We start from the raw sequence: 23,300 nt of genomic DNA on the forward strand, positions 1-23,300 counted from the left end.
CTCCAAATCACTCCGCCCTGAACAGCGAGTGCCCTCTGGAGGGTGCGCACTCCGGCCCTGCGCAGCTCACAGAGCGCGCGAGTGAAGCACACGAGCAGTGATTCGGGACTGAGCCGCTGTGCGCAAGTCACTTACCACTTGCAAGTGGAAGGATGGCAAGCCTAAAGACAATCATAACTACACAATGGGCAGTATATGCATCAGTATTTTCGTACTTTTATACTCTTTAATGAAAGGTGATACAAGGCGGAAGTCCGCGCCGTTTTTCAGCAGTCGTGTCACATGACCAACGCCAGCGAATCAGGAAGGTGGATGTCACAGTGACGTTGTCCAATGAGACGCCAGCTAGAGCTCAGCACAGCGTATCCGCGTATTCTCAATGTTTACACAGCACCGGAGCTGACACGATCTGGATTGAATACGTGGACGCTGGCGGATTCCCGTTTCCCGGCGTTTCCAGGCGGTTTAATGTAAACGGACAGTGCATCCGCGAAGAAAACGAGACAGATACGGTCTAATGTAAACTTGGCCTTAGATGAGCTGGTCATCAGAATTCTGATTCTGATCCAGGAGAGGATAAATATCTGATACTCCCTATTAGTCAGACAGAACTGAGGAAGCCTTTTGGACGAGAGGTGAAACGTTTTCAAGAATCTTCAAGCAAGTCCAGTTGCCCATTTCTACCACCCACTGCGCATCATTGGTTATGTCTGTCGTCTCGTCTATTTGAATCGAAAATCCTTGCACTGTTCTAAGTTTCTCGATTAGCTGCTCTTTCACGTTAGTGGCCATTTCCTCGATTCTTCGTCCAATTGTGCTGTCTGACAACGGAATAGATTTTAATTTGTTTGCAGATTCTTCATTTATCATGATTTTACACATGTCCATGGCTGCTGGCGAAACTAGCTGCTCTGCAAGGGTATGGGGTTTCTTGCATTGTGCAACTCTGAGGGCCACCTGATATGATGCTTTCAGTCAGTACGTTTACATGCACATCCAAATCGAGCTGCTGTCGGTAATCGAGCTAAGGGTCCCAGCAGGGGTGTCAGAGAAATCCAATCCTACATGCACACAGGGAAATCGAGCTATTGTGTCAGGTACATTGTGCACCCGAGCCACAGGTGGCGCTACACGCCCCATCGTGTTGGTACACTTCCGGTTGTCGTCATGAAGAAGAGCTATTCAAGAGTATAAACAAAGTTAGCAGTGTTGCCAGATACTGCTGACGTTTTCCAGCCCAAAACATGTTCAAATCCACCAAAATGCACTTAAAACCGCCCAATCTGGCAACACTGGCAGTTGTGTGTTCACAAGTTCCGTGCTCAAGCTGTTAGGCTTGCTCTAACAGACTGTATGGCTACAAACTGTCCTGCGCAGACCACTGTTTTGTAAGACAACTTATTTTGCACAATTGTATATTTTTCTAAAGTCCATTTTTTGCTTACAATTTAACTTGTCTCTTAATAAACACACACAAAGTTCAATTGTTTTGTTTTTACTGACATTCTTCAGATGTTGGACATTATTTATATATTTATATATATTAGGGCTGTAACGATATGCGTCTCGAAATCGCGATACGCAGAGCCACGATCCGTATCGCGATACAAGAAGGCAGAATCGCGGTACACCCTTTCAAACTTCTCCTCAGCCCAAAAACAGAGGCGCTTCCAAACTTCAATTTATGAATACTTTACTTTTTATTTAAATTACATTTTAAACTTACTTAAATTACTTTTATTTTTTTATATCTATTAGTAAGTCGTTTTTTCGCCGACCTGCAACAATCTTCTGCGAGTCACGCAACGTCCACACTCGCCACTGGCAGAGCATTCATTTCTTTTAAGCGGTCGCCATTCTGGTTGCGACGCGGGGAGCGAATCTGTAAACAAGCAGCTCATTGGCTGGCTAGGTGTGCCACAAGCCAATCACAATCACTTGACCGGAAAGGCATGCAGTGTTGCCAGATTGGGCAGGTTTAGGTGCTTTTTGGCTGGTTTTGAACACATTTTGGGGTGGAAAACGTTAGCAATATCTGGCAACACTGAAGGCATGTCCGCTTGGGCGGAAGCCTTCTGCGGCAGTTACATTTTGACACACGAGCAATGTTTCACCATAAAAATTCCGTAATTTCCATCTGTTTTCCGCGATCACAGAAAATCCTTGGCCCTATGAGAGTGAGAGAGCCCCCACCCCCCACCCCCCACCCCACCCCCCCAAAAAAAATCTTAACGGATTTACACGATTTGGAAAAATGACTTTTTCAGAACCGAAAAAACCAGAGCTTCCGGCTCAACAGTATTATTTTGAGAAATAAAACAGTCTTTGGATATACATTTGTTCATTTTTGCATACATATTACTCATTCTCTGCAGTGGTCTGAATTATTTGTTATTAAATAGTTAATGTAAGTCAGTAAATGTTGTTAAGTCAAATTTACTACTTTAAAAAAACATTTTAAAAAAATCGTGGGCGTATCGAATCGTGGGTCAAAAATCGCGATACAAATCGAATCGTGAGTTGGGTGTATCGTTACAGCCCTTTTATTTATATATATATATATATATATATATCATTCACATCTACTAATAGATCTTCTGAAGGTACTTGGCAACTCAGCTTCGGTATTCGTCGGGGGCTCCAGGTTTCCTGGTTGGGTCATGATCTTCCTTCTCAGGTCAGCGGCTAGTAGATAGTAGATTTCGATTACGGATGTTGGAACACTGGGCTAATAGCTGTTTCTTTATTAGCCTTGATTGTGAGTTTCGAAGTATCCAATGGTCCCACATTCGCTGCATGTATCCCCTCTCTCTGGGATTGCTTGTATAGTAGCATTCCAGCAATTCCGTATTTTCTGTCCTCGTCCATCGATGTCTTGTTCCAGTAGCCCATTTCTCATCAGTTTGCCCTGGTTCCCTAGCAACTGACGCAGACCTTGTTGACCCGGGCGACGTCTGAGCCGGTATGACTCTATCAGTTATGTCTTCACTCATTCCTGAGGTAGGCTGATATATCAAGAGGGGTTTTTGCCTAAGGACCCTTACTGGATGATGTTTTGCCCCGACCGGGATTCGAACCCCGATCTCCTGCGTCGTAGTCAGTGAGCGTTACCACTGTACTGTCCAGCTGATATTTTATATATATATATATATACACACACACACAAATACAGTGACTTGTTTATGTACACAATTCACAGCTATGCAACAGCTGTACAGATGTATTTGGTGATACAGTAAGTGAGCTAAATTTTAACAGTGCAAACAATGCCACAAAAAGAAAAGATTCATGCCGTTGTCATGATTCATTGTCATGCCGACCAAGGCTGTTGTGTTTCCCTTGTGGTCTCGTCACTTGTCACTTCCGGAAGGGGCAGTGCTGAAGTAAGTAGCTCGACTACGTAGCTCGATAGGGTTTACATGCACTAAGTAGCTCGGCAAAAATCGCATAATCTAGGTCGTGTAGCTCGATTACGAGAAATCAAGTTCGGTTCAATTTCAGCCGAGCTAAGGTGTTTCCATGGCATTTAGAACTTCGATTTCAGTCGAGCAGCGGCAGAAATTCGATTCTCTCGATGTGCATGTAAACGCACTGAGTGCATTTTCACTAACTTTAGCACTGTTTCTCATGAGAGTCTGCTGTCCTTTGAAATCACGCAACATCTGCTGCATTAACTCGATAGGCTTGCCAATCAGTGAACTGTGATGCGTCTCTAAATGCCGCAGTAGTTTTGAAGGCTTCATGGTTTCATTTGAAAGTACTGTTGAGCACACAAAACACAGCGGTACCTCCTCTCCAGCTTTGTCTGTTACTGTAAATCCGTATTTGATGTAATCTTCATTGCATTTCCTTTTTCGTCTTTCCCTCCGTTTCCCCGTTTCATCTGTATCTTTTCCCGAACAGCTCGCAGCATTAGAGGTGGCATTGCTCCCTTTCCTCACCAAATAGCGATCCATGCTGACAAGCTAGCTTCACAGCTACCTCAGCTTTACAGCACACCGTTCAAAATTTAACTTCACAAAAAAGTGAAGATTTGTCAAACTAAACTGAATTATATAGCCTTGCTAGTTGCTTTTGCAAGCTAGTTCATTCATACGCAAAGGACGAGTTTTGATGTGACGTTCACGTCACCATAGGTGAAGTACAGTTGATCGACCTGATTGGTGCAACAAGGATAAGGTTGAATCTCCCGTCTTGTTTTTTTTTCGATATTTGCATGATATTTATTATTCATTCTGATACCAAAATCAACTGAAACGATTAGAAAAGTAAAATGAAATTATTCTAAAAAGTATTTTTAGTAGTTAAACTGGATAGCAAGTCACGGACCACCAGCAGTACCGCCACGGACCACCAGGGGGCCGCGGACCACCGGTTGAAAACCCCCAAATTAAGAAATAAAACTTGTTCATGGGCAGTAAAAATGCCCATTTAAATCCAGCATGATAAAGGCTAGTATGCCACCCTCACCTTTCATCCAGACTCGGGACTGGCCTGCGTGTGCCTTGTGGCTATTCTATAAAGGTGTATTTAAAAAGTTAATTGTACTTCTATTTCGATAAGAATATCTACAGTGGTGAGAATTCAGTATCTACAATGTTGAGAATATATGAGCTGAAGTTGAAACCATGATAAAAAAGGAAAATCTGTCTCCATCACACAGGGTGGGTTACAGGCAAAGCTTATTCTATAAACAAGTTAGTTGCACGGTGAGGCAAAACTTAGGAGTCAGCCACAATCAGATGTACAGTGCTGAGCGTAAATGAGTGCACCCCCTTTGAAAAGAAACATTTTAAACAATATCTCAATGAACACAAACAATTTCCAAAATGTTGAACAGACAAAGTTTAATATAACATCTGCTTAACTTATAACGTGAAAGTAAGGTTAATAATATAAACTTAGATTACACATTTTTCAGTTTTACTCAAATTAGGGTGGTGCAAAAATGAGTACACCCCACAACAAAAACTACTACATCTAGTACTTTGTATGGCCTCCATGATGTTTAATGACAGCACCAAGTCTTCTAGGCATGGAATGAACAAGTTGGCGACATTTTACATCATCAATCTTTTCCCATTCTTCAACAACGACCTCTTTTAGTGACTGGATGCTGGATGGAGAGTGATGCTCAACTTGTCTCTTCAGAATTCCCCAAAGAAAATAATTTCTTTACACCACAAAGGTGAAGGCTACAAGAAGATCAGCAAAGCTTTACTTATCAGTCAGAATACTGTAGCAAAAGTGGTACAAAAATTTAAGAGAGATGGAACTGCAACCATCCCACAGAGACGTCCAGGTCGTCCACGGAAGTTAACACCTCGACAGGAGCGTCTTCTGATGAGGAGGGTTGAAGAAAATCAGCATGCAAGTTCACTGCAGTTATCTAAAGAAGTAGAAAGCCAAACTGGGGTGACTTTTTCCCGTGGCACAATACGGCGTACACTGCAGAGGAATGGCATGCATGGAAAGAAGCCTCTCCTAAAGCCCAGGCACAAAAAAGCCCGCCTAGAGTTTGCCAGGGCCCATGCTGACAAAGATGAAGACTACTGGGACTCTAGACTCTGGAGTGATGAGACCAAGATAAATGTTTTTGGAACTGATGGCTTCAAAACTGTATGGCATCGGAAAGGTGAGGAATACAAAGAAAAATGCCTGGTGCCTACAGTGAAACATGGTGGTGGCAGTGTCCTTATGTGGGGCTGCATGAGTGCTGCTGGTGTCGGGGAGCTGCATTTCATTGATGGCATCATGAATTCACAGATGTATTGCTCTATACTGAAAGAGAAGATGCTACCATCACTCCGTGCCCTTGGTCGTCGTGCACTTTTCCAACATGAGTGTAAACACATCTAAGGCCACTGTTGGATTTCTGAAGAAGAACAGGGTGAAAGTGATTCAGTGGCCAAGTCTGTCTCCTGATCTGAACCCAATCGAACACCTATGGGGAATTCTGAAGAGACAAGTTGAGCATCACTCTCCATCCAGCATCCAGTCACTAAAAGAGGTCGTTGTTGAAGAATGGAAAAAGATTGATGTTGTAAAATGTCTCCAACTTGTTCATTCCATGCCTAGAAGACTTGGGGCTGTCATTAAACATCATGGCGGCCATACAAAGTACTAGATGTAGTAGTTTTTGTTGTGGGGTGTACTCATTTTTGCACCACCCTAATTTGAGTAAAACTGAAAAATGTGTAATCTAAGTTATATTATTAACCTTACTTTTTCTCATTATAAGTTAAACAGATGTTATATTAAACTTTGTCTGTTCAACATTTTGGAAATTGTTTGTGTTCATTGAGATATTGTTTAAAATGTTACTTTTCAAAGGGGGTGCACTCATTTACGCTCAGCACTGTACCTACTTGTTTGAGATCATGTAACACTATGTAACAGCCTTCTATTTATGTTTATTAAACTATTTCATATGTTGTAATGGTAGACTATCATTGCCAATGTATGACGTTTCAAAGCCAGATCATAATTTACCACCACTGAATCCATGTTCCAGTTTTTTTTATCAGACAAACTCTTCATATTGCACATTTTCACCATGTAACGCATGTTCATTTGATTTAATACCCCAGAATGCATCATTGCTGCTTAAACTTGGCAATAATTTGTCAAACGCTAACTGTTTTAGTAAATCAGCAGATTTTTGAGGAACAAATTGACAGCTGAATCACGGAATTCCGATAAAAATGAAGTCTTTCACAATAGTTTTGTCAATGGGGGGTGCTGAACCTAATTTGTTTTCTTTATCACTGCAAAGTTGAAAATGGCCTGAGAAATCTTATTTAATGCATTTTAATGAACACTTGAAATTAAATACAGACATTTTATGTAGTATGTGATATGATTTGATACAAAAACCTTGTTGCTGGGGGCATATGTTTGCAAAATTCACATGCCAAAGATTTTGCGTGTCATTTCCGTTGTTTTCTGTAGTGTCCGTAACGGTCTTGCTGTAACGGAATGCTGCAGAATTTACCATTTTTGGTGATTATGACATGCACCGGTCCTGTTGGCCTCATGTAGGGCTCTAGTTTAGGGTATTAGGCAGAAAAAGAAATTTACCAGTCAAAAATAATATTTTATATAATCCTGATAAGCGCCGCAGGTGCGAAGACGAGCGCCGCAGGCGCGAAGTTCCTCTCGGGGGGTCTGGGGGCATGCCCCCCCAGAAAATTTTTGAAATTTAGACTTCATTTCCTGCATTCTAGGACATTTTCAGGGTGAAATGGCGTGTAATTTTTGATCAGAAATATTGCATATTTTTACTTTGTATTTTTTTCAGTTTCACTCCTGAATGTATCAGATGTATGTATGGTGTTTGATTTGGTAACAAAAGTGAAAAGAAAATAAACAACAATGAATTGTATATAATCTTTTGATCTAGTTACAGTATTTAATAAAAAAAAAAAACAACAGTATTCTATTTTACCATACCCCAATGAAACCCCCTTGTTAATCAATGTATCACACATACCTTTTCTGTCTTTTTGTGGAAAAACGAATCAGTTTTTGTCACATTCAATTTGGGGCGTTTGTTGGGATTCATCTTGATCCAGAAGAGTGAGTCAGCAAAAAAAAATGCGGTTCTCCCACCAAGAAAGAGGAAACTACAACGCAGGGTGTTTGGCAATTTTCGACCAATCAGAATTCGCGATTTATTCAGTCCGCATGTTACAAGATTCAGTGCGGGCCAAAATGGCGGAAACGATGAAATATTCTGATTTTTCATTTCAAGTTTTCAGTATTTTTCGTATTAAACTGTGTTTCTTACGATTTGTAAATGATGGCGGAACCACACACGGACTGGCCATCGGGAGTAGCGGGAGTTTTCCCAGTGGGCCGGTGGTTCAGTGTGGGCCAGCGGAGAAAAAAAAAAAAAAACAGTTGCGCGCTGGCCTTTAATATGATAAGCAATGTTAACAGTTTCTTTAACAAACTGTTAACATTGCTTATCATATTAAAGGCCAGCGCGCAACTGTTTTTTTTTTTTTTTTCTCCGCCGGCCCACGCTGAACCACCAGCCCACCGGGAAAACTCCCGCTACTCCCGATGGCCAGTCCGTGTGTGGGCGGAACATAACTGGATTTATCGGATGACATGTGGGAGTATTCATGTGCGAAAATTTTCGGCATTATTGTCCGTTTCAGTATCCGTCTGTGTGTATACTTGCCCGTTGAAATCGGCAATTGCCCGTCAAATTTACGGGTGGACGGGTCTCTGCCTAATACCTTACTCTAGTTACATATTCATACGTCTTTAGTTGTTATATTAATAGATATATTTGCAATATGTAGTGTCCGTAACGGGTGTAGTGTCCGTAACGTTATGTGTAACATTGTTCAAGAAGTATATAAGCTATGTAATCTTTGATGGAAAGGACAACCAACTGTCAATTAATTAAGGAACTAGTATAATAAGCCGATACTATGCATAAAATGATGTTTTGTGAGCCCAATAATTGGAGCTTTAATAAAGTGTTGTGAAATTTTGTGTTTCTCTGTCTAATATCGGGGTCCCTGGTAACGTGTCACATAACTAGAAGACCCAGCAAATATATGTAACTATACTCAATTGTAACATTCGACAGGGCACTTTATGGCATAACAGTTCGTTGCCCCATCAACATTTGCTTTTGAGGTGTTTTAAGTGGATCTGTCCCGTTATATCTTTTAATGTAGTGTCCGTAACGTCAGCAACCTAGCAGAATGGGGCATGCATAAAATGAGGTATATTTTCAAAACGGAAAGAGAATGCTACATGAAATTTTAGGTATGGGACCCCAATATGTTCAAGCCCATAATATCACAGTTTTGACCATTTTGGGTAACCTTGGGTTTTTTGTTCTTTTGGAACCTATAAGGTCCATCTGATCTTGGCTGACCCGTTAGCTTATTCTAAAACTGATACAAACAATTAATGTAAAACAGTAATCAACAGCATGTGTTAAACGAATAGAGAACAAGAACAAAGGACATTTTTAAACGTAACTCAGAAATTGATAGAATAAGAAATGCAAACAAACAATAAAGATATAATAATGTTAGCAAAATATGAATAATCTTATTTTCATTAATTTCACCTTAAAATGCACGAATATGAATTGAAAAATCAAAATTTTCCGGGGGAGGGCCCTCGGACCCCCGTCTTGGTACAAGCACCTGTGGTGCTTGCAGCGGCTGCCTGTAGCAGCCGTGGTTCGGGTACCATGTGCATCTGGGCCACCACGTTTTCCATTTGGGCCAGTAATTTTTCAATTCCAATGGGCCACCGGTGGTAAATGCTTAATGTCTAGGCCTGTGATATTTTGCACAATTACACGAATAATTTGTTTGCCAGTCTAAAAAAAATTGACTTTTTAAATTTTTTTTTTTTTGAATTTTGATTTATCGTTTTTGTTTGATATTTCAAAAGTATTGTATGAACATTTTGGCACAAAATTGATTCCGTACAACTTGGGGGGGGAGAAAAAAATAATTCACGGCCCACTAGATGATGCTTCGTGGCCCAGTGGTTGAGAAACACTGCCATAGATAATAACCCCAGTCATGCACCGAAATCAAGCTATGGTTGAAAGATTTTTCTCTCTGTGTGTGTGTGTGTGTGTGTGTGTGTGTGTGTGTGTGTGTGTGGTGTTCTGTATATTTCAGATCATTTTCCTGGAAGGTTCAGATCAATCTTGTTTTCTCGTCAAATGAACTTTGGCTCACGTTATTGGATCTGTTTATCGTCTTGTTCTTCCAGCTTTTCTGGAACTCGGTGCTGGAAAGATGAACGGACTGTCGGTCAGCGAGCTGTGCGGCCTTTTCTGCTGCCCTCCTTGCCCGAGTCGGATTGCAGCGAAACTGGCCTTTCTACCCCCAGAGCCCACCTACACTTTACTGCCTGAACTGGACTCTCCCCCACCCATAACGTCAAACCAGAGCGCCTCGGGCTTGCGTTCTCGGCTGGGTCGGAGAGGAGGAGGAGGAGACCGAGCTGGAGAGGGCAGGTGGAAGCTCCATCTGTCAGAGCGAGCGGAGTTCCAGTACTCCCAAAGAGAGTTGGACAGGACTGAAGTCTTCCTGACTCGCTCTAGTCGTGGGAACAAAGTGGGATGCATGTACATCCGCTGTGCCCCCGCGGCCAGGTACAAATTCTACACTCGTTATTATGTGTGTATGTGCAGATTACCATTTCTACGGAAGCCGAGAGAGACCCTTCATATAATCCTTTTTTTTATTCACCTTGTTAGGCCAAAAAATAGTGTGTTTCCGGTAACCCGACCGATCGAGAATTTCCGCGTCGAAATTGCAGACCGTAAAGTTTTTCTTACAAATTTCCCTCGATATTTTAGTGTAAGCGGCGTTAGTTTGTCATAATTTTTTGTTTCAACACATTCAAGTTGTGAAAGAAACGATAAAAAGTAAAATGTTTCACCACTTCTATCAGCCCTCCTGCATAAACACGGAAGCGCACTTGTAGACTGAAGGAGGAAGGCAAAACTGAGCCGAGCCGCCATTTTGAATCCTCATTCAAGGCTGTAATGCAAATTGCTTCCTCTTCAGTATACAAGTGCACTTCCATGGCAGGGAAAAACACTACATTTTGCCGCCTATGTCGTCCCCTATTTATACAAATAGGAGTCATTCAGGATTCAGCCATGTTTTTGCTCGACCCAAGTTCTACAGTAGGCTAGGCTGTCTGCTTTTAATGGAAGTAGCCTAGCCTAGGACGTTATTTTCACGTTATTCCTTGATAAGGTGTTTTCACATTATTACATGAAAATATCATGAAATAACGTGATAGTTTCGTATCATGAAATTACGTGATATTATGTTATTACATGATAAATATATTGTAAAAACGTGATAACTTTGTTAACAATATCTTTTCACGTAATTACTTGATTCTAAGCCAATTTTTTTTGAGTGTGGCAGCAACACGCTTCCGTAGATCATAACTCGAACTCTCGCGATATTTTTTTTTATTCGTTTAAAGATTTAGAACACTTTTATTTTATGATGTGTGGTATAAAGGATTCTGTGCCAAAATACTATTTTGTAAGATGTTTACTTGTGTTAATTTTTTCGAACAAAATAAATAAAAAAAAAATTAAGAAAAAAAAAAAAACTTTTTCCTACCTACCGACCTTATTTTAGTATTTCATGTTACCAGAAACACACTTTTTTTTGTTGTTTTTTTTTTGGCCTTATCCCGAGATAACGACATAATTAATTCAGGATCTCGAGAAAACAACACAACTAATTTGAGATCTCGAGAAAACAAAACCGTTATTTTGAGATCTCGAGAAAACAAAGCAATTATTTCATGATCTCGAGTAAACAGCTGAGAAACGGTTCATTCCGGTGCGCCAAGAGACTTGTGATATGCTGACTTTGGGGCTGTTTCTCATTCTGTATAGACGCAACTTTGGTCATTAGAATGTCTGGAATAATCGATCACCTAATAAGGCAATATTTTGATCAGGGGTTGACACAGGGAGAGATTGCATTAAGTCTTTTAATAAGGGATCATTTCAAAATTAGTCCGCGGCACCTCCGCAGAAGACTGCTAGAAATCTCAGCTGTTTTCTCGAGATCATGAAATAATTTTGTTTTCTCGAGATCACGAATTAGTTTTGTTGTTTCCTCGGCATCCTGAATTAATTATGTTGTTATCTCGGGATAACAAGGTGAATAAAAAAAAGATTATATGAAGGGCCTCTCGCGGCTTCCGTACATTTCCATGCCACACAGTAAATAAAATGCTCTCCTTTATTTATAGTGCCCTCCATAATTATTTGCACCCTTGCATTTAATACTTCGTACAACCTCTTCAGTCTTTACGGGGGCGGGGCTGTATATAGACTTTCCATGACAGCAAGCATGGACCTTCTTTCCATAAACTAACATTAACGGCAGACTGCTGGTGGTATTTTTTTAAAGCAGGTTGCAGTAATTTTATTTATTTTACTGAATTAACGTGCTGCTAGTTTGTTTAATCGCAGGGCTGCGTAATAACGGTTCCAATCATAATTGTTTTCTTTTCCATTCATGGTCATTTATCACTTATTATTCCTCATCCAATTTCAGAACCGTTACTTTATCTGAGCTCGAGCACGTGAGCATTTCTTGTCGAATTTTCTCATTCAAAGTCGTCATTTTAGAGCACGTATGAATCTTTTTAAAGGTAAACGTCACCCTAAATGTGTTCACAAGCAGCCTTGTAATCACATGTTCGGTATTTTTTTTCCTCCATTTCTTTTAAAGGTAGACTGCCTGACAGATTTTTCAAGTGGAGGTCGTGAAAAGAATTCTCCCCGACACCCAGCTGTTTTTGTTTAGTGGACTGAAAGCTACTGAATTCGAATCATAGACTTCCAATTTTATTATTATTTTAATAGAACAATTAATGAATTTAGGGCCACGTGGCCCTAAATTCTCCGCTGTTTTTTCCTGCTTCACCATGACCCAATTCAAGATACTACATCATGAATAACGTGGTGGGCTTTCCCTGTTCGCGCAAGGCATTGTGGGATACAAATTTGAAATGGGGGGAGAAGGAGGATGTGAGTGTGCGAATGAAACGTGAAAGACCGACTACAGTAACGGAAAGCAAGAAGAAATATGTTATTTCCCAGCTGGGAGGTCCGTATGGTGAAATATCGTGACCGAGGTCTTGAAAGTACTGAGCGAGGCCCTCTGGGCCGAGGTCAGTATTCAAGCCGAGGTCACGGTATTTCACCATACGGACCGACCTTAAGCTGGTAAATAATGTATTTATTTTTTTCTTTACCAAATTCTAACAGAAAACGAGAGCGCCCGAAAGGGAAAACCAAGCCGAGCCGCCATTTTGAATCCTCATTCACGGCTGTAATGCAAATGGCTTCTTCCTCGGTATGCAAGTGCACTTCCATGGTAGGAAAAAAACTAACATTTTGCCGCCTATGTAGTCCCCTAGTTATACAAAATTGAGTCATTCAGGATTCAGCCATGTTTTTGCTCGGCGTTAGCAACAGTTACAGGTTTTTATCTTTCTCCTGAAATGTTTTCTTTTATTTCTTCTTCCTCAGGGTAGTAAAACTCGCTTTCACTGTGAACACTGTCGTTATCGCTATCCATGCTGTAAAATTAATGCTATTCTCCTGAGAAATGCTGGCAAAAATTTATAAGATTTTTAATAATCTTATAAATAAATCTTGTAAAAAAAAAAACCCAGATAAATATTGACAAAAAAATTTGACTGTGTTGTTGTGAATGAGCGAGTCGCCAGAGGTCCGTAACTGGAGTCCATAACTGGGGGCCGTACCGTAGGATACGGACCTGCTCGCCAACCAATCAGAGCGCAGGATTTGATGGAAACCACACTGCGGGGAAAAAAAAAAAGGCGTTATGTTATATACGAAGGAAAGGAAACGCAGGACCAAACTAATAAATATCGGCACTCAGCGAGCACCTCGGTGTGATCAGCTGTTCGTTTAGCGACGGAATGATGTAACTGTCAGTGCACGCTCAAAGGTAAACCTGCGCATGCGCACACACACGGACTTCCTCTGTCTGCTTGACTGCAGCGAAGCGAGCGATTTCATGCACATTTATTTGCTCAGGAATCCCTCAAACTAAATAACTTCCCAGCTACAGAATGGTCTGATATTTTGTGAGATATTACAGAAATAAACATATATCACAATGACCAAATTTTAGAGGGAACTAAACTTAATCGATTTTATGAAATCGAAACGCCGTCTAGCTTTAATATTTATATTTTTATAAGCACTTGAAGGATTGTGTACCTGTATGGATTGCTCTTGTTTGTCTGTGCAGGTACACGGTGCTGTTCTCCCATGGGAATGCTGTGGATCTGGGCCAGATGAGTAGTTTCTACATTGGCCTGGGCACACGCATCAACTGCAACATCTTCTCCTACGACTACTCGGGATATGGGGCCAGTACGGGGAAGCCGTCCGAGAAGAACCTCTACGCTGATATAGACGCTGCCTGGCATGCACTGCGCACCAGGTGAGCAAACTGTTTTCGACCCCTGGTGCTCAGGCTCGACCTCCTTACTGCTCTAAATTATGTCAAGTGCTGATACTTAAACCTTGATAGTGGGAACAGTATGGAATAGTCAAGTGTCCTTCTCTCGAGCAGGACCTGGAGGACAGCCAACGCTGTGATTTAACCTTAAACACCATGTAACATGAGATATCAAGTAACTACAGAGGTCTGTGAACATATTGTGCAAAATGGCTTGTACAGTGGTGCTTGAAAGTTTGTGAACCCTTTATAATTTTCTATATTTCTGTATATGACCGAAAACATCATCAGATTTTCACACAAGTCCTAAAAGTAGATAAAGAGAACCCAGTTAAACAAATGAGAAACAAATTTTATCCTTGGTCATTTATTTATTGAGGAAAATGATCCAATATTACATATCTGTGAGGGGGAAAAGTATGTGAACCTCTAGGATTAGCAGTTAATTTGAAGGTGAAATTAGAGTCAGGTGTTTTCAATCAGGTGTGAGTGGGCATCCTGTTTTATTTAAAGAACAGGGATCTATCAAAGTCTGATCTTCACAACACATGTTTGTGGAAGTGTATCATGGCACGAACAAAGGAGATTTCTGAGGACCTCAGAAAAAGCGTTGATGCTCATCAGGCTGGAAAAGCTTACAAAACCATCTCTAAAGAGTTTGGACTCCACCAATCCACAGTCAGACAGATTGTGTACAAATGGAGGAAATTCAAGACCATTGTTACCCTCCCCAGGAGTGGTCAACCAACAAAGATCACTCCAAGAGCAAGGCGTGTAATAGTCGGCGAGGTCACAAAGGACCCCAGGGTAACTTCTAAGCAACTGAAGGCCTCTCTCACATTGGCTAATGCAGGGATGGCAATTTTCCGCCAAACGGCGGAAATCCGCCGTTTTGAATTTCAATTTTATCATTTTTGTGGAACGTCTAAATCCGTAGAGAAAAGTTTTAGGGGGGGGTTAGGTACCTAACTTTTATTGCTGCTACCGAGATTAGTGTCAAATCGTATCGAAACCACATGTCTCGCGAACAACGGAAGCTTCTATATCGAGTGTAACAATGAACAAGAGGGCTCTGATTGGTCCACTCTACATCCGCTGTACACGCACTTCCGCTTCCCTACTTTCCCGGTTTGTTTTGTTTTCACGACCGGCATTTTTAAAAACACGAGCGAAGATGGAGCAGCATGAAGAGCGGTTGATCGAGGAAGTACGTACATCTATACAACTCCAGTTCTAGTCATTATAAAAAAAAATGTTCTAGTCATTATAAGTAACCGGAGGATAAACACTCCACTAACCACACCCACCAACTACTCCTAGCGACTTCGCGCCCCCTTGCGTTGTGCCGGTGAATAACTTGAGATACTTACTTATTTTTATCATGTATTTTTCACACAATATACATGTAAAATGGCTAGAAAATAGGTAGAAGAGGCTAAAAAGGCTAAAGCTTCAGGGGGGCTCTGCCCCCCTGAACCCCCCGTTCGGAGTTTCAGCTGAAATAAAATTTTCCTGTTGCCATCCCTGCTAATGTAAATGTTCATGAGTCCACCATCAGGAGAACACTGAACAACAGTGGTGTGCATGGCAGGGTTGCAAGGAGAAAGCCACTGCACTCCAAAAAGAACATTGCTGCTCGTCTGCAGTTTGCTAAAGATCACATGGACAAGCCAGAAGGCTATTGGAAAAATGTTTTGTGGACGGATGAGACTAAAATAGAACTTTTTGGTTTAAATGAGAAGCGTAATGTTTGGAGAAAGGAAACACTGCATTCCAGCATAAGAACCTTATCCCATCTGTGAAACATGGTGGTGGTAATATCATGGTTTGGGCCTGTTTTGCTGCATCTGGGCCAGGACGGCTTGCCATCATTGATGGAACAATGAATTCTGAATTAAACCAGCGAATTCTAAAGGAAAATGTCAGGACATCTGTCCATGAACTGAATCTCAAGAGAAGGTGGGTCATGCAGCAAGACAACGACCCTAAGCACACAAGTCGTTCTACCAAAGAATGGTTAAAGAAGAATAAAGTTAATGTTTTGGAATGGCCAAGTCAAAGTCCTGACCTTAATCCAATCAAAATGTTCTGGAAGGACCTGAAGCGAGCAGTTCATGTGAGGAAACCCACCAACATCCCAGAGTTGAAGCTGTTCTGTACGGAGGAATGGGCTAAAATTCCTCCAAGCCGGTGTGCAGGACTGATCAACAGTTACTGGAAACGTTTAGTCGCAGTTATTGCTGCACAAGGGGGTCACACCAGATACTGAAAGCAAAGGTTCACATACTTTTGCCACTCACAGATATGTAATATTAATATGTAATATTTTCCTCAATAAATAAATGACCAAGTATAATATTTTTGTCTCATTTGTTTAACTGGGTTCTCCTTATCTACTTTTAGGGCTTGTGTGAAAATCTGATGTTGTTTTAGGTCATATTTATGCAGAAATATAGAAAATTCTAAAGGGTTCACAAACTTTCAAGCACCACTGTACAACATTAAAATGGAATAAAGTACACGGAGTCTCGCAGTTCTTTTGGCGTAATTATGGCACCATTATGTTCTACATTATACTACAGTGTTTTTGAATGTAATTGGTCAAAAGGTGTTGATGATAATTTAAATCACGGCACTGCTCACAGTCGTCCCTGCATTAATTCTTATCACAGGTTTATGTTAATGCACTCATTCTAATACATAAGTGTTTTTACCTTACTATTATATTGCCCCCCCAACACACACACACATACTGTAAAACAAAAAAGGTACCCTGTGGGTATATGTGGCTACAGCTTATGAATAAAATTTCTGATCCCATGTCCATACAGTAAATATAGCATATATATATTTACAACCCCGATTCCAAAAAAGTTGGGACAAAGTACAAATTGTAAATAAAAACGGAATGCAATGATGTGGAAGTTTCAAAATTCCATATTTTATTCAGAATAGAACATAGATGACATATCAAATGTTTAAACTGAGAAAATGTATCATTTAAAGAGAAAAATTAGGTGATTTTAAATTTCATGACAACAACACATCTCAAAAAAGTTGGGACAAGGCCATGTTTCCCACTGTGAGACATCCCCTTTTCTCTTTACAACAGTCTGTAAACGTCTGGGGACAGAGGAGACAAGTTGCTCAAGTTTAGGGATAGGAATGTTAACCCATTCTTGTCTAATGCAGGATTCTAGTTGCTCAACTGTCTTAGGTCTTTTTTTGTCATATCTTCCGTTTTATGATGCGCCAAATGTTTTCTATGGGTGAAAGATCTGGACTGCAGGCTGGCCAGTTCAGTACCCGGACCCTTCTTCTACGCAGCCATGATGCTGTAATTGATGCAGTATGTGGTTTGGCATTGTCATGTTGGAAAATGCAAGGTCTTCCCTGAAAGAGACGTCGTCTGGATGGGAGCATATGTTGCTCTAGAACCTGGATATACCTTTCAGCATTGATGGTGTCTTTCCAGATGTGTAAGCTGCCCATGCCACACGCACTAATGCAACCCCATACCATCAGAGATGCAGGCTTCTGAACTGAGCGCTGATAACAACTTGGGTCGTCCTTCTCCTCTTTAGTCCGAATGACACGGCGTCCCTGATTTCCATAAAGAACTTCAAATTTTGATTCATCTGACCACAGAACAGTTTTCCACTTTGCCACAGTCCATTTTAAATGAGCCTTGGCCCAGAGAAGACGTCTGCGCTTCTGGATCGTGTTTAGATACGGCTTCTTCTTTGAACTATAGAGTTTTAGCTGGCAACGGCGGATGGCACGGTGAATTGTGTTCACAGATAATGTTCTCTGGAAATATTCCTGAGCCCATTTTGTGATTTCCAATACAGAAGCATGCCTGTATGTGATGCGGTGCCGTCTAAGGGCCCGAAGATCACGGGCACCCAGTATGGTTTTCCGGCCTTGACCCTTACGCACAGAGATTCTTCCAGATTCTCTGAATCTTTTGATGATATTATGCACTGTAGATGATGATGTGTTCAAACTCTTTGCAGTTTTACACTGTTGAACTCCTTTCTGATATTGCTCCACTATTTGTCGGCGCAGAATTAGGGGGATTGGTGATCCTCTTCCCATCTTTACTTCTGAGAGCCGCTGCCACTCCAAGATGCTCTTTTTATACCCAGTCATGTTAATGACCTATTGCCAATTGACCTAATGAGCTGCAATTTGGTCCTCCAGCTGTTCCTTTTTTGTACCTTTAACTTTTCCAGCCTCTTATTGCCCCTGTCCCAACTTTTTTGAGATGTGTTGCTGTCATGAAATTTCAAATGAGCCAATATTTGGCATGAAATTTCAAAATGTCTCACTTTCGACATTTGATATGTTGTCTATGTTCTATTGTGAATACAATATCAGTTTTTGAGATTTGTAAATTATTGCATTCTGTTTTTATTTACAATTTATACTTTGTCCCAACTTTTTTGGAATTGGGGTTGTACATCACACACGGGACCACTGGCCAAAGAAGGCGAGGAAATGGGGACAACCTGGAGTACGTTTTAAAATAGGAACGCACTTTCCCTCAGTAATAAGGCATAAACATGTCTGAAAGCGTTTTCTTTAGTCTGGTCCATTTATTTTGAACGGGGAACCAAATTGTATACACTCACCGGCCATTTTAATAGGAGCACCTGTATGCGGAGTGCGCTCATTCTTACGTTCTTACAACATGGTGACATAGTGGCTACCACAAAAACAGGAGAGCAGGAGGGGGGTGGAGAAACCAAGCAAAACGGGAGAGCAGGCACTAGGACCGCACGGAAAATTCGTCTGCTCAAAAACATGACAGTGTGCAGGCACTAGGACCATGCAGAAACATCCACCGCTCAAGCTGCCCGTTCCCAGTCCGCTTCGCTCTCTCTTCACACGCTCAAAAATGATCCGATTCAAACAATAGTTAGCAATGTCAGAAACTCCCAAGCGGTAAAAGATGGAGGACATACGACATCCCAACCCCCCCCCAAAAAAAATTAAATAAAAAAAAAAAAAAAAGAGCGAGCGATGTCTTCAGACACACTCAATATTAAGTTAGCTAATGGTATGTTATGAATATTCGTAGTGAGATCATGTTGGAATATGATGTCACTTAGTAATAGGAGCCGTGGGGAGGGGTCCTGCAGGTGACCATGCTCACCCCCCCCAAAAAAAAAACCAACAACAGTAAAGTTTATGGAAACACTGTACATCATCGTTTCTATAGTAACAGCTCATTCACAGGGACCTGTAGAGTTGACGCTTTACATTAACTAAACTAAGAAACGTGGCTCATCGTTCATGATGTGAAGCTTGATATAAGAACACATTTATTGAAATTTTTTTGGAAGCAGTCTCCAGTGTCGGTGCTTTGTAGTTGTTGGTAAGTTTTTCCACCACGGGAAAGTCTTCAGAATAGAGGACAGTTCTGTAACCACCGTGCTGGCTCACGCTGTACCTGGGACAGGCGAACTAAACTTGGGCCACCGGGTGAGCAAAAAAAATTTCAGTAGGGAAGGAGGGATTTTTTATTTTATGTATATATAAAATATGTGTGGATGGATAAGAAATCGCAATGCTGTTTGCTTTTTCTTTCAGTACTTTTTTTATTCCAAAAGCAGACACATTTAATAAAATATGACGGTTTAATCAACTGAAACTTGTACAAAAACTAAGTTAGCATTTTAAATGCTGACTGCAACATTTGCAAAACTTTTCCAAAGGTACTTAAAATGTCCGACACACGGACTTTTTGTAGTTCTAAATCGAGCGTTAGGCCTAGTTCGGATGAAATTACACTATTAAAATGATCACTGAATGATTTGTTTTTCTGAATCTTTACTATTTTGTTGTTCGCTAGAATAACATTTTGCGATTTCACACTTAAGCAAATGTTTGAAAACTCCGGATCTCCTTCCTTCATGGTGGCTGCCATTTTTTTGTGCCGCACGGCGCATGTGCAGAGCTGATTCAATTCTATATTCTGTGCGGAATGCAGGGCTTTCCACAAGCGCCGGCTGCCGGCCATACCGCCGACTACACAATTAAGTCCAGCCGGCTACTTTAATGACTATTATTTTTGTAGCCCACAGGCTCTAAATATTCATTTTCGATTTTAATAAAATTAAATGTTTATCTAACGGACTGACAATAATGTCAAACTGAACCGCACTCATTTAAGTTGTGATTCGCGCTGTTTGTACCGATAATAACCACAAATTCCCCGCCGACTTCGTTGATCAGGGGAGAGTAACTCATCCGCGGCCCCGACATGCGGTGCGTGCGCGCGCACTCGGCGGAGGCAGTAGTGTGTCGGAGGGAACAGAAGCAGAGATAATGCTTATTTTGACTCCGGTAAACCAGTCTTCTCTCGTTCAATTACGTGCTGGCATCAAAAGACACCGTTGGTTGTAAATGAACCCAAACTGAGTGGTTGGAGTGTATTTTCATACACAAATGGAGAAATGTTCGCTGAGTGTGTAATTGTGTAGCCCCACTGCAGACCGGTGTCGTTGTTAATTCATAGCATGCTCAGCTGCGTGAATGTGTCATGCACCGAAAATAAGAGATTTACAAGCCAGGAACGCCTCATGATGCAATACGCAAGAAAAGAAAGAAGATTTCCTGCCATTTTACTTTGTATTTGAGTAAAGTGAATAAATAAATGGTCTGTGGAAAATACATCTAATCCTGGGAACTGCGTGCACAGGAGTTTGTGTTTACTCCCCCCCCCCGGGAATGCGTAAATGTCAAGTTCGATTTTAGATTTACAAACCCGAAAAAAATGTCGAAAAACCGGCGTTTAAAAAAAAAAATTTCAACCACACAAACGGCACTCACCCGGCTGGTGGACCGGAAACAGAACATTTTTTAATAATGGCCTCAGTACTTCGGTAAGGCTCGGCTCACAGAGTTGTTCATGCTGAAATATTACGGATTATTCTATCTACGTTCACTAGATTTGAGCAATCGAGTGCTCTGATTGGCTACTCTAATACAAGGCTATGGGCTCATATACCGTGAGTAGAGAAAAAGTAAATGGTGGAGGGCATCAAGTCAGATATCGCTTGATCAAGTATTTAAAAGAAACCGTAATGGCGGAAAGAACATAGTTCTCCTGTTCCACACTCCAGCCCAGTCGGTGGCGGTAATGCACCTTTAAAGAAGACCTGAAGTCATTTTTAAACTTGCTTTATTTCTTAATTAACGTGTTGTTCAATTACGGTTTTAGTAACCTTATATCGTGACTCGTATTGGCAATTAACTATTATACTTATCGACCTGTTCGGTTTTTAGCCGTGTTGAATTTAGTTCGTTTGGTCCACGGCAGGCGTCGCTTATCCGCGCGATCTTCACGAGACTTGTGCGAGACTTCGAAACGTGAAGAGTCAGTCAGGTGTCAGTGCCACCATTTTGAAAACCGTTTTCCGAACAAAATATTGCACAAAAATGAGTTTAAATGACGATTACTGCCGACTTTTTTCAAACTTTCCTGATTGCTATCAAAACAAATGAAACTTCCGGCTTGATTACGTCAGCGTTCGAAAGAGGGCACGCGCGTCTTTTGATAACCCCGTGTCCGAAATCGCTCACTTCTCACTACATAGGGCACTAGATAGTGAGGACGCCATTTTGCAGTGCTGTCCGAAACCTTAGTGAGGATTATTTCCACCCTATATAGTGCACTCAACGTATCCCACAATGCATCACGAAAAGTAGTGTACGTTGATGGTGACTAACCAAAGCAATATATCCCATCATGCATTGTGGTCACGCTGAAAGAAATGAAATGAAAAGTCTGAAATTTGATTTAATAAAAGGCAGCGGCAAAGAAGAAAGTATTCAGCCTTGATTTAAAAAAAAAACTTGAAAGACGCAGGTCCTTTGTATTGATTAATGTAGGAAATGCGCTCGGTGTAATATGGATTTATCACGAAAACCTACCAGCTGCCTGATCTGGCACGTTTTAATTGTGCGACAGTAATGACGTACCGGTAAATACCAGCGAGACGGAGTAGTGTCCGAAAGCATTTTTTCATTTTACCAATGAGCTCACGATGTAGTCCTCTATATAGTAATTCCCTGTATAGGGAGTAGTGAACGAGTGAGTGATTTCGGACACGGTTTGATTTCCACTCTACGTTTTACTTCCGTCCTATGATGTCTCGCACAGGTCTCAACGAATCTTGTTTACGGCCATATGATATATCAGTCCATGTCTTTGACATATGGACTGATATATTACATAGCGTATTTCAAACACTCATAACTTGCTATCAAATCAAAGTCCTTCCCACGCCACGTGGCGCACAGGGCGGCGCCGATCTCCGTTTCCGTAGCCCTCGGCCTCTCGGCTATTACAGTGCCTTGCAAAAGTATTCATACCCCTTGAACTTTTTCACATTTTTCCACCTTACAGCCACGAACTTAGGTGTTTTATTGAGATTTTATGTGATAGACCAACACAGAGTAGCACATAATTGTGAAGTGAAATGAAAATGATAAATGGTCTTCAAAATTTTAAACAAATAAAAATCTGAAAAATGTGGTGTGCATTAGTATTCAGACCCCTGTACTCTGATACCTCTAAATACAATCCAGTGCAATCAATTGCCTTCAGAAGTCATCTAATTAGTTAATAGAGTCCTACTGTGTGTAATTTACTCTCAGCATAAATACACTTGTTCTGTGAAGGCCTCAGTGGTTTGTTCGAGAACACTGAAGAACAAACAGCATCATGAAGACCAAAGAACTCACCAGACAGGTCAGGGATAAAGTTCTGGAGAAGTTTAAAGCCAGGATTAGGTTATAAAAAAAAAATCCCAAGCTCTGAACATCTCAAGAAGCACTGTTCAATCCATCATTCAAAAATGGAAAAAGTATGGCACAACTGCGAACCTACCAAGACATGGCCGTCCACCTAAACTGACAGAGCGAGCAAGGAGAGCACTGGTCAGAGAAGCAGCCAAGAGGCCCGTGATCACTCTGGAGGAGCTGCAGAAATCCACAGCTCAGGTGGGAGAATCTGTGCACAGGACAACTATAAGTCGTACACTCCGCAAATCTGGCCTTTTTGGAAGAGTGGCAAGAAGAAAGCCATTGTTGAAAGACAGGCATAAGAAGCCATGTAGGAGACGCAGCAAACATGTGGAAGAAGGTGCTTTGGTCAGATGAGACCAAAGTTGAACTTTTTGGCCTAAATGCAAAGCGCTATGTGTGGCGGAAAACTAACACTGCTCATCACCCTGCACACACCATCCCCACTGTGAA

General features: G+C 41.2%; 1 protein-coding gene across 3 annotated transcripts in view; it reads left to right on the top strand.

The window, feature by feature from the left end:
* The window catches only part of LOC132871707 (alpha/beta hydrolase domain-containing protein 17A-like), a 71,321-nt gene that overhangs the window by 31,525 nt on the left and 16,496 nt on the right, over window positions 1-23,300 (top strand). For all 3 annotated transcript variants that reach the window (XM_060906136.1, XM_060906138.1, XM_060906137.1), the window contains exons 2-3: window positions 9,760-10,144; window positions 13,821-14,015. In XM_060906136.1, coding sequence (XP_060762119.1) covers window positions 9,786-10,144; window positions 13,821-14,015 — 554 coding nt within the window. In that variant the 5' untranslated portion in view covers window positions 9,760-9,785. The remainder of the gene's footprint in view (window positions 1-9,759; window positions 10,145-13,820; window positions 14,016-23,300) is intronic.

Source organism: Neoarius graeffei, chromosome 23 (assembly GCF_027579695.1).
Source record: "Neoarius graeffei isolate fNeoGra1 chromosome 23, fNeoGra1.pri, whole genome shotgun sequence".
Lineage (NCBI taxonomy): Eukaryota > Metazoa > Chordata > Actinopteri > Siluriformes > Ariidae > Neoarius > Neoarius graeffei.